This window comes from Centropristis striata, chromosome 20, assembly GCF_030273125.1.
Source record: "Centropristis striata isolate RG_2023a ecotype Rhode Island chromosome 20, C.striata_1.0, whole genome shotgun sequence".
NCBI lineage: Eukaryota > Metazoa > Chordata > Actinopteri > Perciformes > Serranidae > Centropristis > Centropristis striata.
In genome coordinates, this window is record NC_081536.1 from 25,763,862 (window position 1) to 25,781,401 (window position 17,540).

General features: G+C 40.3%; 1 protein-coding gene across 1 annotated transcript in view; it reads left to right on the forward strand.

Moving 5' to 3' along the window:
- Nucleotides 1-6,979, forward strand: part of fbxw4 (F-box and WD repeat domain containing 4) — a 51,380-nt gene extending 44,401 nt beyond the window's left edge. Inside the window, exons 7-9 of the mRNA XM_059359865.1 lie at nt 2,124-2,264; nt 6,472-6,613; nt 6,720-6,979. Coding sequence (XP_059215848.1) covers nt 2,124-2,264; nt 6,472-6,613; nt 6,720-6,854 — 418 coding nt within the window. The 3' untranslated portion in view covers nt 6,855-6,979. The remainder of the gene's footprint in view (nt 1-2,123; nt 2,265-6,471; nt 6,614-6,719) is intronic.
- The last annotated feature ends 10,561 nt before the right edge of the window (nt 6,980-17,540 follow it).

The window sequence follows — 17,540 nt, forward strand, 5'->3', positions numbered from 1 at the left end:
CCATAAAATGCCCCCTCACAAAGCTGAAAAAGGGTTTCTGTTTTTCTGACATGAAAAGTTGACTATTTTACAGTAAAAATATATATAAGGAAGAATAAAGGAAAGGAACATTTAGAAATGAATTCATGATATCCATTTATGTCCTATTATGATGTGTTTAATTGAATAATTATATTTATCATCTCTATCAACTCTCATTTAGTTAATCATACATTAATCATCCATTATTTATTAATTATTTATGTATACATTTATTCATACATTTTAACTGGGTCTCCTGTTCTCTTTACTCAGAAACAGCGCCCCCAAAAATCCCGCTTGTAGCCATAAATATATGACATCTCTATATTTTTATTTAGGACTGAGCTTACTGGCATTATTGTGATGTTCCTTTTTCCTGTGGAAGTGGTTTTACTGGCCGGTCTGGAACCGGGGACCTTTCCCCCGCTCATCTATTGGTTGGTGATTGTGTTACGTCACTGAGACTTGAGATAATATCAAACACGTTTAATATGATCCAAACCCAAGACTAGGAAAAGACTGATATAAAACAGAGCAGATTACTACCTTAAACTTAACGATGGATATAACGGGAGCGCCAGGACTCCAGTAAAACTCCTAGATTTACTAAAGACTTTCAGTTTTTAGTCTGGGACTGTGAAAATCTTTTGGTTTAAGCCCATCATGACAGATACAGTTATTTTTGACAGATTATATGTTTATGTTTCCATCCTGTAATCACACAAGAATCCCTTTTTTTCCACGTTGCACCAGCTCATCGCATGGTGCTATTACTGGCTTTAAGTTCCCGGCACAGATGTCAGATCCATTTTATGGAAACCTAGCTTTTATTTTTCTTTCACATTTGGGTGTTTGTAACTGTTTTTTAATTGTTTTATTTTTAGAACAGTGTAAGATTTTAATCATCTCGTTTGAAGGATTTCAGGGGGTAGGGTTATGAATTGATGATCTCCTTTTAGTTGGAGTGACTATGCTGTGATGGAGACATCATTATTTAGTTATGAATGAACAGGCTTGTATCCCTTTGGCTTGAATGAGTTTCTTTTTGTGTGACATATGCTAAGCTGCTTGGTTTTAGATGTAAGGGGAAAATGAGGGGTCACTACCCCACACAGACCAAAACTCAGCCTCATAACAGACTCCCCATTGGCTTGGGCTTAGTCATGAGACCCTGGCAATGAGAAAGCTCTCACCCAATAAGGTGCCCTGTGGGGAAAGCCCTGGTCCAATAAGAAGGCCCCCTGCGGTAAGGCTGGGGGATTACCATCCTGAGCCTGCGGATTGAGCTCCAGGGTGAGGGAGGGGGGCACGAGTCGAAGCACAGGGCTATTTGGTCACCAAGGCCAGTGGTCTCCTTTAAATGGTTGCTACGGAACAGGTATCAAACGTGCGAGAGTCACACACAGTCACGGTCATGGAGGGTATTAAATGGCAACAAAGAGACAGTTATTCTGCAATAATCTACCCTGCTGAGTGCAAGTTATTCTCCAATAATCAAGAGGCGAGGAGCAGGTGGGGCAGAGCTGTGATCACAAGAGCATGGTGCTGCATGGAGGCTGATTCACACACTCACACACTCACACACACACACAGGTCACACTGCATCAACTCACACACACAATCTTTACCACTTTTACATACACACAAGTAATAGTCCCACAGTCACTGATCCAGGCTCAGTGACACATTGTTGAAGAAGAGAAAATGAAGGCAGAAATGCTGTAATAAAGGAACTAAGATTCCAATTAAGACAGAAATTAAAACATTAGTAACCATTATAAGACCATCAGACTGATGCCATCTAATGTTCCTCATGATATAAACATTTGACAAGTATTTGATGAAATCAAGTCAATTTGGTGTTCAAGTTGCTGACCAGTCACAGTTGTTGTTTTGCCCTTGTGGTCTCTGTACAAAAAAAAAAAAAATCATGCCAAACTATTGTTTTATATATTTGTTTTTAACATTTTATGAAATCCTTCACTGTTGAATTCACATTATCACATGAAGTCATATACCATTTTAGGATAAGCCACATGGTAATAATATTCCACATAAACATTTATCCTGTCTTTTTATCTTCCATCCCTCTCCTCTACCAGGTCGGAGAGTGTGTGCAGTTTGGGCTCAGATTTTCGTCGCGGTGCTGGCGTGTTGGACATGGTGTTTGAGTCTCCGTTCCAGCTCTTCACCTGCAGCTATGATACTTTTATTCGACTCTGGGACCTCCGACTCAACCCAAGGTAATATACAGTCATAGAAAAATGATTAGACCACCCTTTAATTTAAGAGCTAATATCTAGCCATTTTCCATTGTTTCTTGATAATGATTTTGGTTATTATCAAGAAAACCATGGAAAATGGCTAGATATCAGGTCTTAAATCAAACACTTACGAGCTATATATATATATATATATATATATATATATATATATATATATATATATATGTAAGGACTTGTGGTGGGCATGGTGAATACCTGATGCTATGCTGCCATGCAGGCAGGTATGTGTCAGAAGAAGTTGAAGTAGGAATTGTTTGAAAAGTGAGATTTGGTGGAATTAAGATGAATGTAGTGAAAGGTGAATAATACCAATATTGTATTTAAAAAATCTATTTTTAAGTTCATTAAAAAAGCTGATGCTACCCTGCAATGGTGTCCTGAAGGGGTAAGTTAAAGATGAAGTAGCAGGAAAGGTGCTGAATCATGGTTGAGTAGAACAGGTGATAAAGCACAAAAGTAGTATGTGGAGACAGAGGTCCCAAAAAGAATTTCAGAGCAATACACCAGTCAGAAATGGCGAGAAACTGATGTAAATGTAGGCAGTTGTCTAAAACAGTGTTGTTAAACCTTTATTTCTGACGAGTGCCATAGACAATTACAAGAACATCACTGTAAACAAGAAGCATATGAATGACTTCCTGTCACTTAAGACATGTAGCTTTCAAAATAAGAGCACATTGAAGTGTTAACAGAATCCAGCACAAAATTTACAAGAAGACTGTAAAACTGTGATGCCTTAAATAGAACATAGTTTCTTCATCCTTTACAATAATTCCCTACATGTTAACAATGAGGTAGGCAAACTCATTATTGGTGAACAGACAGTTTAATCAGAACTACTTTAATGCCAATCAGCCAAATCAAAATTTATTATGCACCTATCATTGTATAATGCAGCATATTCCACATATATGCTATCTTTAAATGTGAAATACTCCCCACTTCTCTCAGTATTGTCATCTTTTTAGGATGGAAAAGCCTGCTGTATTCACAGCAGGGAGCTTACCTGCAGTCCTCTGTGGCGTCCATATTAATGTAGCAGCCCTCACTTCAGTATATGCCGGCAGGGTGGCTTACATGACTGGGGAGGACAGCATTTATTTTGGACAGCAGGGGTTAGAGGGGTTTCAGCTTGTATTTCAGGGGATCAGTCAAGTAAGACAAATCAGATCTGATTGGCAGATCGCTCTAGGGACTTAGAAAGGGGTGGGGTTAGGGTTAAGGTTGTCGGAGGGGGTCCCTCTTTAGATCTCAATAATTCATTTGCCCAAACCTAACTGGTCTCAAAAGGGCCCGAGGGTCATCCAGGAGGTTCAGGTTGTCTGGAAGTTGCTGAGATGCACTTTAAAAAGTAAAAATACAAATGCAAATTATGAATGTTCCCATGATGCTTAATAGATCGTATCAATAGCTGTATTTCCATTAAAGTTGAAGCAAATTTTGAAGATAAATTTTGAAATGTTGCATTAAAGAAAATGTGAATTAAGGAAGTTTCCATCAACTTGTTTAGAGCGAATTTACAAAGCTAAAAAAGAAGTTTGCTAATTGCCGCCCATGATAGAAAATATTAGATAAGTCTTTACAAATAGGATTTATTTTGGCAACTCATAATTGTTCTTTCATGTCAGCTCGTCTTGACTGGCAGAGCGGAAACAGCTGATCAGTCAAGTGAGTTAAGATTAAGATTAATACCAGCAGCGAGCAGTCAATTTGTCCTCTGCATTTAACCCATCCTTTACACGTCAGTGAACACACCGCAGCAGTGAGGGAGTTAGGTGCCTTGCTCCTCGACCTGTCAGTCCTGGGATTTGAACCTCCGGTTACAAGCCTGATTCCTTACTTCTAGGCCGCAAGGTGCATTAGCTCTTTTTCGAGCTACATTAGCGTAGACATTTTTATGCGCAATTCAATAGTTTAATCGAAGTTTCCATCAAGCTTTTCTCATGAGAATCTTCAAAATGCTCATAGAAAGTATTTGATGGAAACACAACTGTTAATCAGTCTGATTGTGAACCTTAGCTATTGCCATCTCCTCCGTATATGCAATTCACTCATAGTCAGACAAAATCCTCTATGGCAATATGTCATTCTATATTATATATCTATAAATACAATACAATACTTAATTTATTGTAGATCCAATGTGCTTGCATACAGGCTATGTGACACAACACAATTGAGGATCAGTTAATGCCTCTTCAGAAGATTTTACACCCTGACCAGAATACAGTCCTCTGAAGGGACAATAAATATTTAATGTGGTCATATTTAAAGACATTTAACAGTCATTCATCAGCTTCAGTAGAAAATAATCTGTATCAGACTTCTTTATTAAAACAATATTGGTGGAACCCTACCGTTAAGACACTCCAAAAACTTTTGATTTGGAAATGGTTGATAAGGCAGCCGTTAACTTCACCTGCTTTCTCATGAACTTCCAATGTTAGTGCGGTGATGGCAGCGTTACCACACTGGAGTGCAAATATAAGGAAAATTATAATAATAATAATAATAATAATAATAATATAAATCATTTCTAGAAACAAAGAAGAAAATAGGGGTAAAATACTTTACTGTTGTTCAGTTCCAAATACATGTGACATTTGTAAATCGGTGCAAAATTACTTTATTTATCCAGAGAGGATATTCAGTTAGTCTGGTAACTCTGGAAGAATGAGACAGTCAGACAGAAGATCTGTAGCTCAAAACACGACTCAACCAACATCAAAATACACACCTTTCGGGTCAAATGAGGAGCAGGTGACTCTGTGAGGATCAGAACCATGAAAAACACACACAAAAAACAACAAACAGGCTGCAATAAGTTAGTAACATCTGCCTCAAATCAAATCAAAATCACTTTATTTATCCCCGAGGGTAAATTCAGTTAGTCTGGTAGAATCTCTGTTAGAATGAGACAGCCTGATGGCTGTAGGAGAGAAGGATCTTTTGTATCTCTCCGTCCTGCAACGGAGAGAGCGGAGTCGTCCACTGCTGTTTTTTTGGTTTCATAAAGGTTTTGTGTAGCGGATGATCCAGGTATTTCAAGATGGACTGGAACATGTTGACAGGTCATCTCTCCACCACCTCCTCCAGTGTGTCCAACCTGGCTCCATCCACAGAACCAGCTCTTTAGACCAGTCTGTCCAACCGCCTTGCATCTCTGTGTGTGATGCTGCCTCCCCATCAGACTGCAGCATAAAACAACACACTACCAACACAGACTGATAAAACACGTGTAATAGCAGTGAGTGGACTGACTGAATGTTGAGACATGTTTATATTGCATGAATTTTTCTTAAGACATCTCAGGCTGTTTATCATCTGTTTTAATAAATGCATTGTTCATTCCTTGTGAATGGCCCCGCTGTGTGTGTTCCACGCTGCAATGGTTGCAATGACAATGGGTGACCGCCCCATTTTCAACAATTAGACTGTGTGTGTGTGTGTGTGTGTGTGTGAGAGAGAGAGAGAGAGAGAGAGGGAGAAAGACAGACAGAGACAGAGAGTCTCCAGATGTCTTTGCTGCCCTATTGTCTGCCCCTGGTCTCTTTCCATCACTTATTGATGAGGCTACGCTAATGCACTATGGATGTCTATTGGAAGAAAATACTTATACCCAAAATAGTTCCCCTCTCTTAACCACAGCCACCAGCACCCTGCTCTGCTGCTCACTCAGACTCCTGCAACACACACACACACACACACACACACACACACACACACACACACACGTTCACCTCCTTCTTAACTGCAGTATAGACTTTCCTGTAAACAAGAGAGAGTGTCAGAGTCATCTTTAAACCTACAAAACATATAAATTGTGATCTCACCTATACTGTTGTGATTTTTAATTGTGATTGTTTTTGTTTTATTTTCAGTGATCTCAGCCATAAGAGATTTGATTTATATATACATTACAAAATATTATTTCATCAAGTTGTTATGCTTCTGAGAAGTATGTTAAACAACGTACCTTCAGTCTGCATTAAAGCTTTAATGACTCTAGACAAAAAGTTAAGGGAAAAAAGGAATTACTATGTCTTCCACAAGTGCAGTTGCCTTTGACCTCTATACATGTCTTTCAGCACATTTTTAAGTTGACAACACTTAGGAGTCAGACAGTATGCTTCCTCTCAAAATGTGTGCAAAACTCTGCCAACAGGAAGTGTGTGATGGCATGGGAGGAGCCTCATGACAGCGCTCTTTACTGCATCCAGACAGATGGAAATCACATGATAGCCAGTGGCTCCTCTTACTATGGTGTTGTACGACTCTGGGACAAACGTCAGACTGAATGCCTGCAGGTATGACCAGTATATTCTGAGGATGAAATAAAACAGTTTGAATTAGACACAGTACCTCACATGTAAATGCTGTTCTAATGTGATTTCATGTTTCGTTTTTGTGCAGTTCTTCCAGCTGAGCTCACAACCCCTGAGCAGCCCTGTGTACTGCCTGAGGTTCAGCAGCTCTCACCTGTATGCAGCACTGGCCACCTCCCTGCACTCACTGGACTTTAGACAGAACCCCAACCACATCGGATGACACACAAACACAAACAGAGACAAACATTGTTCAAATTGAACTGTTCAATTAAGCTGTCTATTTTCACAATAAAATTGTATAAAAGAAATGCTTATTCCGTTCCAGCAACATATTTACCAGGAGTTATTATATTCACTCAAAGTTGAATGATAGCAGAAGTAATAAAAATAAAAGGAATAGGACTAAAGTAGGAAAGGAGGACAGGAAAGTTTTAAGTTTACTCATAACTAGGGCCGGGACTCGATTAAAAAAATTACTCTAATTAATTAGAGGCTTTGTAATTAATCGAAATTAATTGCATTTTAATCACATATAAATATTTGACTTGAGAACAGTAATTTTTTTCACATGGATTTTTAGTATACCAGTGGATAATGACTGAATACATAAGCTTAAGCAACAAAAATATTGTTTATTTTTGTTCAAGTCCAACAGACCAGTGCAATTTTTGCCATTAAGTGTAGCAATAGCATATTTAGAAATATAGTACATTTCAGATATTCAGGTAGCCTATAGGTAGGTAGACCTTCTGTAAACTATAATACTTTGGTTTAAGGGTCATAGCTTGCACACAACCATGCTCTTATTGACGCTTCCATCCGTTCATTTTTTGTAACAAAATGTCCCATCATCCACGTGGCCAACCAAAGCGCTCTCATTAGCTTCTTTGTTCATGTTCACTGTGGTTTGTTGTTGTCTGAACTCATGAACCGTCATGAACGCTAGTTGGTGCTCCAGTATAATCGGTCCGCCTGAAACTCATCCAGTGAGAAACGTTCCGCGGTGCAAAAATAAGTGCGATTAAAATGCGTCAATTTTTTAACGCATTCATTTTTGTGTAATTAATTAATCTTAATTGACGTGTTAAAGTCCCGGCCCTACTCATAACCATTAAAAACCAGTACCCTCTCCCTTTCATCTCATCTGCCTTCGAGCATCTTCCACCACGATCTCTGCAATGCCTATCACCTGGTCTGGGTAAGAGAGAGGGACAAGCGGAAGACAGCTTTCACACCCCCATTGGCTACTACGAGTACCTTCCCTTCAGCCTAACCAACACCCCTGCTTTCTCATCAGCTGCCCTCAGCTGAGAGAAATTATTAAATTGGTAATCGAGAACAGATGGCTGTCAAATTAACTCGTGGCCAGTTCCAGGAGGTGAAGAGTTCTACATCAGGATCCTCTCCCATCCTCTCTACTCCTTGTCAGCTCGCCACCCTCATCTGTGGTAATGAGGAAGAGTAAAATCTGCTGTGGATGGTCAAGCCTGTCCCAGCGCCTGCCCCCCTGATCGTTTGTCCCTCTAATCCAGACGTCTAATGTTCTCCAGTGGGGCCATGCTTTCAAGCTTACCTGTCATCCAGACATCCAGACGGAGCACAAGAACTGGAGAATGGAGACGTCATCCTCTGTCCAAGATGGATCCACCTCCGAGGAGTTTTTCAATCCTAGCATTCCAACTTGTCAAAGTATGAAAAGCACAGGTGTTACGGATGACATTATCTAGAAGTCTGAATACGTCAGTTTCCACAGCTGAACATTTGACTGTTTGAAATTCAGACGTGCTTTTTAGGCTGCTGTTCCCATCTATCTGTCGTTCTGTCTATCTGTCCTCTCACAGTGCCTTCAGAGACACACACACACACACAACACAATTAATGTGTGTATATCTACAATATACACACATAAAAAAAAAAAATATATATGTATATATATTGTCTTTGTTCAGGATAAGCAAATTATTGCAACCATGTAAAAAAATATATATTTTATATTATTTTAGATTTTATATATTATTTATATTTTAGAATATTTGTTTCCTCAATGTCTAAGTGAAGAACACTGAATGTATGTCACTCAAAGCGTCAGCTTGCTCCTTTATCAAAATTGTACAATAAAAACTGAAAAAGGTTCACCAGAGATGGAAACAGGCACCGCTTGTCTTCAAAGTAAGAGTCACAGGGGTTTATAATCTGTTAGCTGCATGCATGAAGAGCAAACCTACATATGAAAAACAAACATCAGAAATAATGAACATAAGATGATTCATAACTGATGATGGCTGACATAGTACAGCTGTTCTCGTACACAAAGGTGCCTCATCAGCTCTGTCATTAGAAGCTTAAAGTTATGAGATCAAACCGGTAAAGGTCCTTTTTTATATCTATATAACGTTATATATACATTTATTTACGCGTTGCCGTGGATACGCCTTGTTCTGCTTCTCTCCTGATGACGGCTCGCCTTGTTAGTGACCTGTCAATCAAAGGTAGCCATGCCCCAATTCATACGATTCTTTATCTTCTATTTTCTTCTAAATGTGGCCATTATTTGAATTATTAACACCAAATTGTCTTGGGGAAAATGTTTTACTAGTGATTGAGACCATTGTGTTGTCCTAAAAAAAAATTCTGAGTTAATAATTCAAGAGAGAAGTTTTCTCATTTTGTATTGAAATTAATGGACAGAAATGTTTTTGCTGCCAAACTTAGCACCTCCTGCTGGCATTTTACATGCAAGCTTCCTGGTTTGCCTCCCTGCTCAGACACGGAGGTTGCCGCCTGGTGAGGCCCCAGGACAATGCCACTGTATTTAAGGAAACTTTAAACACTGTGCAGAACAGGCTTCTGGACTGCATGTTGTCTATTGTGAGGGAACACATCTACATCCGAGAATTTGATGTGAAGGAAAATTTGAATATTATGGTTTTGTTTTAAATCACACTTTACTGTCTTTCAACATTATCTGTTGTTTCATCTAGAGAATCATGCGAACCAAAAATATTTGAATATTTGATATGAGCCTATCATTACAGCGTGTCAACTACAACATTGCTTTCTGGGAGCTGATGTTTTTGTGATGATAGAGGCTTAGAAACATACAGACAGGTACCTTAGAAGTTCTTGAAAGGGCTTGCATTTTACCTTGAATAGCTGTATGAACCCTGACATTACCACACAGTTCAAAGCAATTAAACTTGACCCCAACTGGCAACCTTTCAAAATACAAGCTTCTCCAAATTTTAGTTGCATTACCCAGAATACACACAGCACATATTTTATGAAGTATAAAGGTCCAATCTTAACCCAAATGTTGGATAAAATAAATTGTGAATTGTGTTTTTCAGTAGCAAGAGGGCGATGGCCACCACAGACTGGTAGAATGCCTTCAGGAGTTTGTTGCACACACTGAATGACCTTAGCCTCCTCAGGAAGAACAGTCTGCTCTGTTCTTTCCTGTAGAGGGCGTCAGTGTTGTGCATTCAGTCCAGCTTGTTGTTGATCCACTTCCTCTCCCTGATTGTAAACAGGGACAAGGGGTTGTCTGTTCCTCCGATAATCCACCACAAGCTCCTTGGTTTTGCTGATATTGAGCTTCAGATGGTTGTTGCTGCACCATGTGATGAAGCTCTCAATCAGTCCTCTCTACTCCTCCTCATTGTCCCTGGTGATACATCCAACAATGGAGGGGTCATCAGAAAACTTCTGGAGGTGGCAGGAACCAGAGTTAAAGTGGAAATCCGAGGTGTAGAGAGTGAAGAGGAACGGTCCCAGTACAGTTGCTTGGGGTGCGCTGGTGTTGCTGATCACAGACTCAGAGACACAGCCGTCCACCCTGACGTACTGTGAGGTAGTCTGTGATCCAGTGAGTAGAAAGGGATGCAGGTAGGACCGTAAAGCACTCAAAAGTCAAAGAACATGACTCTCACAGTCCTTCCCTGCTTCTCCAGATAAGAGAGAGGGCCTTATGTGTCAGGTAGATGATAGCATCATCCACTCCGATGTGTGACAGGTAGGCAAAGTGCAGTGGGTCAAGAAAAGCTGTGAGTTTGGTCCTCAGTGCCAAAGAACCAGTCTCTCAAAGGTCTTCATGACATGTGGCATATGGAAGAAGAATTATCCTATCTTTATTCAAGAGTGTAGATTTTCAGTTTGAGAGCATGATTTTTTTTTTTCATTTTCGGTAACACAACTCCTTCTCTTCTCTTTTTAGAATTACTTTGTTCAGTATGGAGATTATATGGAGTCATTAATGTTTCTTAATGGCATCAAAATGGCAAAGTCTGACTGTCACATTTGTGCGAGCAGCTGCTCTGCTAGCTTGTGTGATCTCTCATTAAGAGTTCCATTCCTCTGGTTCTGTGAAAAAGTGAAACATGTTCCTAGAGTTTACTATCCACAGACTGTATTACAATTAGATCACTCTGTAATCTTAAATAAAACAAAGAGTCAAATACTAAAACATAAATATATAGATATTATTTCAAATTACAATTCTTAATCTGGCATAGCAATGATTGGACAGAGAATAACTGTTACACCCTGTGAAAATATCTTAAAACACTGAAAGCGAGCTGGACAGCACATGCTGGTGCCTGCTGGGAAATGGCTAATCCTTTAGCTTGAGGCACTGTGAGCACAAATGCTCAACACATAAAAACCATGTGCACTGTCGTCGCAGTGGGGTAAACACAGCTTTGCCGTTCCTCCACAACACTTTGGAGTGGCTGCTTGGATCCACCATAAGCTTTTGAAGGGATTAAGGCACATTAGCCTCTTGACAAAACCATCTCATCACTGTGGAAACTATGGTGGCCAACAAGGGCAAACGCGCTGCAAATGGCAAAACGCACACAACCACCACATAAAACAAATGCAACAGAAAAACACAACAATAAAAAAGTGTTGCAATCACAGAAACAACACAGAGGCAAAAACTTACAAACCCACAAAACAAATGCCAAAGAACAAGGCTGCAATACCAAAAACACACAAAACCCCAAAACAGCTGCAAGATCGAAAAGCTGCATATTCACTCTGTGGTCTCACACTGTGGGACGAAGATATTATTAAACCGGTTTGATGAAGTCGTAAGTAATAGGGAAGTGTTATAATTTATTGTGGTAATAAGAAGGTGTTTGTGTGTTTGTAAAATAAAGCTTCAGCTTAGCTGACATTATGCAATTTTATGATGACTAAACTTACCGTTATGCAGAGTTAACGCCAGACTCGTCCATGATTTAAAGTGTTGAACGGTTTGTAATTACAGTAATGTATGTGTCATTTAAAAATATCACATTTCAGCACAAGTTGGGTATTAAAACTCACAGACTGTAAAATATTCAATAGTGTTAAATTTGATGCCGCACAACCCCAGACTTTATCTTTTTATATTAATATTTTTATCAAGCAGATATATTAAGCTAAATCCTGATAAAACCGAAACCCTGGTTGTTGCCCCGGAGGACTTAATTCCAGATATAAACAAGTACTTGGAAGATTTAACCCTTGTGTGGTGTTCGGGTCTGTGGGACCCGTTTTCATTTTTTATTAAAAGAAAAATGATACAATTAATACATTTTTCAAACTGAGACTCACTGACTTTGGCTCATTTTCTGTGAAGAACATATATCAGAATACATATAACATATACATATTAATGACCACACACCATACACCCCCCCTACACATTTCTATTACATAGGCTATAAGATGTCCGGGTCCACTGGACCCGGGGCTAATAGAAGTGTGGAAATTGATGTTCTGTGTACCACACACGCACACGCACACACACACACACACACACACACAGCAGGCCTAGACAGGAGGAGGACAGAGTGTAGGTACACACAACATCAGAGGGTCAAATGTGCGAGAAAATGAGAGCAGACAGTGTTGACAAACAATGAAGCTCCAGAAAAGACGGCTCTTTCTTGAGGATCTGGGAAAGGCATTGGTGAGACCACAAATCGAGAGAAGAAAACATATCCCCAGAACCCCAGCCTCTGCAGCCATGGTGAGGAGGATTCAGGAGGAGAATGCTGGTGCCCTGTCCACCCAACCTACAGAACCACAATCTGCAGAGCCTGAAGTAAGTGTGTGATGCTGTTGCAGTACATGTCTGGCACTCATGTCTTGTGAGAGAGAGAGAGAGAGAGAGAGAGAGAGAAGTAAAATTCCTGATCTTTTCATTATTCTAGGTTGTGAACACCAGCAACAACAAGAAGCGGTGCGAAGTGTGCGGACCCAAGATGGACAGGAAAACACAATATACATGCATCAAGTGCAAAAAGTATATCTGCAACACACACACAGTAAAGCTCTGCCCCTCATGTGTTGTATAGGTGGTGTATAGTGGCTAAAGGCCATGTGTTCAATGGGGCTGATGTGTTATCTTGACTGAAAATTTCAAGTTCAAAGAAATAAAAGTCAGTAGTTTTGAAAAACCTTGCTTCACTTGTAAATTTGTTTCCACTCATATCTTGATTTTAATTGATTATCTTTATTATGTTTTAAATAATAAGTTATATATGTGACCTAACAAAGGTAAAGGGCAAATATTAACCATATATATTGTTTATACTGCTTGTAATTGGGATAAGGTAAACATCTGTTCAGTATTTTAACATAAAAGTGTTTGATTGTGAGACATTAAAAGCCACAAAATGCAACGGGTCCATCAGACCCACAAACGCTGGCTGAGTAACAACAATATGAACATTACACAAGGGTTAAGCCAGTCAACTAAACCAACCCTGAGAAATCTGGGCGTCATATTTGACAAAGACATGTCCCTAGTACAGCATTGCAAACAGCTCACGAGAAATTGCTTTTTTCAACTGAGAAAAATCTCCAAACTCAGAAAAATGGTGTCGCATAATGACCTAGAAATCATTATTCATGCATTTGTGTCTTCTCGGCTAGACTACTGCAATAGTTTGTTTTCATGTCTTAACAAAAATGAGCTGTCGCGTCTGCAATTAGTTCAGAACTCTGCAGCGAGAATTCTGACCCGCACGCATAGGTGGTCTCACATGTCCCCTGTTCTTAAAGCCTTACATTGGCTCCCTGTCTCCTATAGAATAAATTTTAAAATTCTGGTTTTAACATTCAGAGCCTTACATGGCCAGGCTCCACCCTACATATGTGACCTGATACAGCCCTACACCCCCACTCGGGCTCTGAGGTCTACAGATCAGAATCTGCTCATGGTTCCACGCACCCGTTTTCGAACCAGGGGTGATCGAGCTTTCTAGGCTGTTGCTCCCAAGCTTTGGAACAGTCTCCATCCCTCACTGCGCTCAGTAGATTCTGTTGTCACTTTTAGAAGCCAACTGAAGACATTTTTATTTGTTCAGGCTTTTGATTAATTGTTTCGGGACTGCTATGGTTGTTTAAATTGCTGTTGTTTTGGTCTTTTAAAACTTGTATGTACATTTTTATGTTATGTGTATGATTTCTATGTGAAGCACTTTGTGACTTCTGTCTGTGAAAGGTGCTATATAAATAAAGTTTACTTACTTACTTAAGATTAAAACACTCCAGAAACCAACTGATTGGGATCGACTTTAGTTGATGAATAACATTACGCCTGCATTTCAGGAGGAACTGTGCAAAGCAGCGTAACATTTACTTAAAGGCTATATTAAATATTGGATGTGTTCGGGTATCCTAAACAATAATAAATAGGTAGGTATGTGAAACTGAAATTAAAATTTAGCTCATCTGTTGCAACACACATATTACTTACATTTCTATTTGTCGGTGTAAAATTTTACAGACAGGGTGGACCACTGATGCTCACAAAATTCAGACCCTGGTTGACCCTGGTTGCCTTGGCAGCCATTTTTAAAAATAGCTACCAGCAGTTGGTTAAACATTCTTTTCCCATTGGGCCCACGTGCTATAATGGACATATTCTAGATCCTATAAGCCCGAGAACCAAATAAAATACAACTGAGCCAGCAATTGTATTGCCTTTTTGATAGGACCTTTAATGTTGCGGTCACTGGCGACAGAACAAAGCCCTTCATTAGTTCTACTCTATACACAACTGCAGGCTATCTCACTTTGTCTCAGTCTAATGCTTTGCCAAAAGTGGACCTTCTCATTGCTTCTATTAAACGCTTTTTATCAGGGTGGGAACATTGATGACATCTAAAATATCATGATGAACACTCAACGCCTCTGCACCTCCGACAGCATGCTTTGGGTTTGTGGCTTCAGGTGCTGGAGGATGGACACCACATTCTAGATGTAGGTGGCATCTCTGCCTTCGAACATATCTACCATATCCACCATGGCCAACTCCAGGCTTAGCCTCTCCAGCTTGTTCTTGATAGCTGACCTGCACACAATGCTGTGACAGCCCGAACTGTATTGAAGCCACTGCCATTCTTTAACCTGAATATTTGAAACAGTTCACTCTTTTTCTCCACTATCCATATATGGCGAATACCACAGTAGCCTTCGAGTTTGTAAAAGTGATTGTTTTTAAACTCTTTCCCTTGGTCATGATGCATCTTGGATAGGAAACCAAAGCACATGACAAAATCATCAAAAAGTTCTCTGGCTGCAGTCTTCCCAGACTTGTCCTTCGGCTTATACCTGTGCATATTTTTTAGGTGATCCACAATGACAAATACGTAATGACTAACAGTGTACAAGTCTCCACGATTCACCAGTCTGGTGAGTTGGTTAGGATTTTTTCTCTTTCAGCATCAACACTAGCCTGGCTAATGCCAGACTAATCACAAATGAGATTAGTCTGGACACCAGCAATTAATTTTTCCGTAGAGGAGGTGTGGTTTACGATCCTCCAGAGCCGTTTATTGGGCGCTACGAATGTCTATCAAAAGCGTCTGTACGTAGCTCTTAGCCAATCGTATCAGTTATACCAGATGACGTATGTAGAGCGACAGAAATTGATGTTTACCTTGCCAGACTAGCCCATCTCTACTTTGAGACTAAAATGCTGTGTTTGTGTGTGTGAGTGAGAGAGAGAGAGAGAGAGAGTTGCTTGCTGCTTTGCTTCTCCAGTTCTCGCTTTCTGCAAGATTATTTATTTTTACGCCTTATATCCCCCTCATGTTATTCAGCCACACACATCCACTGATTTTATGGGCAATAGACAAGCTGCTGTGGGTCTCTCAGCAGCTCCGCTGTCCCCCGGCTCGTAGCGAGATCACCGGCGTTACAGCAGTGAGCGGTAGCGGTAGGCTAAAACATCCTTTTTCGTGGTGAAACAGGAGTGGAAAGTCAAACGTTGTTCTTCTTTTAAAATCAACTTTCGCTCTAAACTATTTAAAACGCCGTCTACAGCTAGATCGAAAGAGAGTTTCGCGTCTGCTGCAGCCATGTTGGATCCGTAAGAAAATTACAAAAACTACAAGCTTCCATCTGTCGAGTAGTACGCGGCATCGTCTTGCCGTCCCTCCCAGTTCTGTGATTGTATCCCTAAAACAGGGCTAAGAAACGGCCTTAGTTTCCAGACTGTGTTGCAGTTCGAAATGAAATTGAGCGTGCAAGACAGTATGGGTATACCCAGGCTACATCAACACTGGACAAATATAATTCTCCTTTTCCTCCTCATCTTGGGCCAGATGCAGGTGTTTGTAGATCATAGGCTTCAGGGACTCAGGAACTATGTTCTGGACGCTGTGTCTCTCCTGAGGATCCCATCTCCACTGATCTGCAGGTAGAGCTACTCTCTGACAAACTGTCTGATGGCTTCATTCTCTGCCAGCTTGTGTTTATGGTTCATGTAGGATCCCTTCCACTGCAAGAGGTTGAATTGTCTCTGAGATGTTGCCCTCTTCTGGCAGTGCATCCACATTACAGGTGACAGCAGAGATCCAACCAATTTCTTCAGGTTTTTTTTTCCTCTTATCTCTTATCCAGTGGAGTCAAGGGCTTCCTGCTGGTACATCCTTGCATGATTTCCTCAATAGGTTTCAGCTGTCGAGATAAGAATTCTGCAACTCTATCCATTAATCCAGGCCTATACTTGAGAGTAAACCTGTAATCCAACAACTCTGCCAACCAGCAATGTCCAGCGGAGTTTTACTGATTTGGTTATATACGTCAGTGGATTGTTGTCACTGTATAAAGTAAAGTTGGAGGTGTGGAAAGGCTCATTACAAAAGTGATTGTTTATGGCCCATTTCAGCACCAAGAATTCCAATTTTCCAGAAATCATTCATTATCCTTCACTGCTTATCCAAACTCGGGTTGTGTGGGGGGCTGGAGCCGATTCCAGCTGACATTGGGCGAGAGAGACCAAGAGACAGACAACAATGCATGCTCTTATAGACACCTAAGGGCAATTTAGAGTTAACAATTAAGATGCACGTTTTTCGACTATGGAAGGAAGCCGGAGGACCTAGAGAACCCATGCTGACACAAGGAGAACATGCAAACTCCACACAGAAGAGCAGCAGGCTGGAAGTGAACCAGCGGCCCTCCCCACTACACCACCATGTAGCCAAATTTGCCCGAGTGTAATTTATTTCCGCCGCTGTCAATGTCGTGGACCCACAGGCTACAATTCTAAAACTATGAATCATCAACATAGAGTGTGAATGGCTTCTCCAAGTCTGGATATGCCATGGCAGAGGGGTTTGTCAGCTGGTTTACACATTTTTCCAGTGGTTCTCTATGGATCTATGTCCCCTGGACAGGGTGAGATGGTGATAGCTGAGCAGGTCTTTTTCTTTTGACTGTTTTGAAGGGGGAACTTTCTGTAATTTTGGGAGATTGGACTCATGGTAGTAAAAATCTTTCTATGGGACCTAGGAAGCTGATTTTTTAATATGTTGTTCCTTGGTCTGAGACAAGTCTGCGATGCCAGTGGACAGCATTTTGCAAGGATATCAGTTTTCTATCAACTTTTAAAATTTCAACCTTG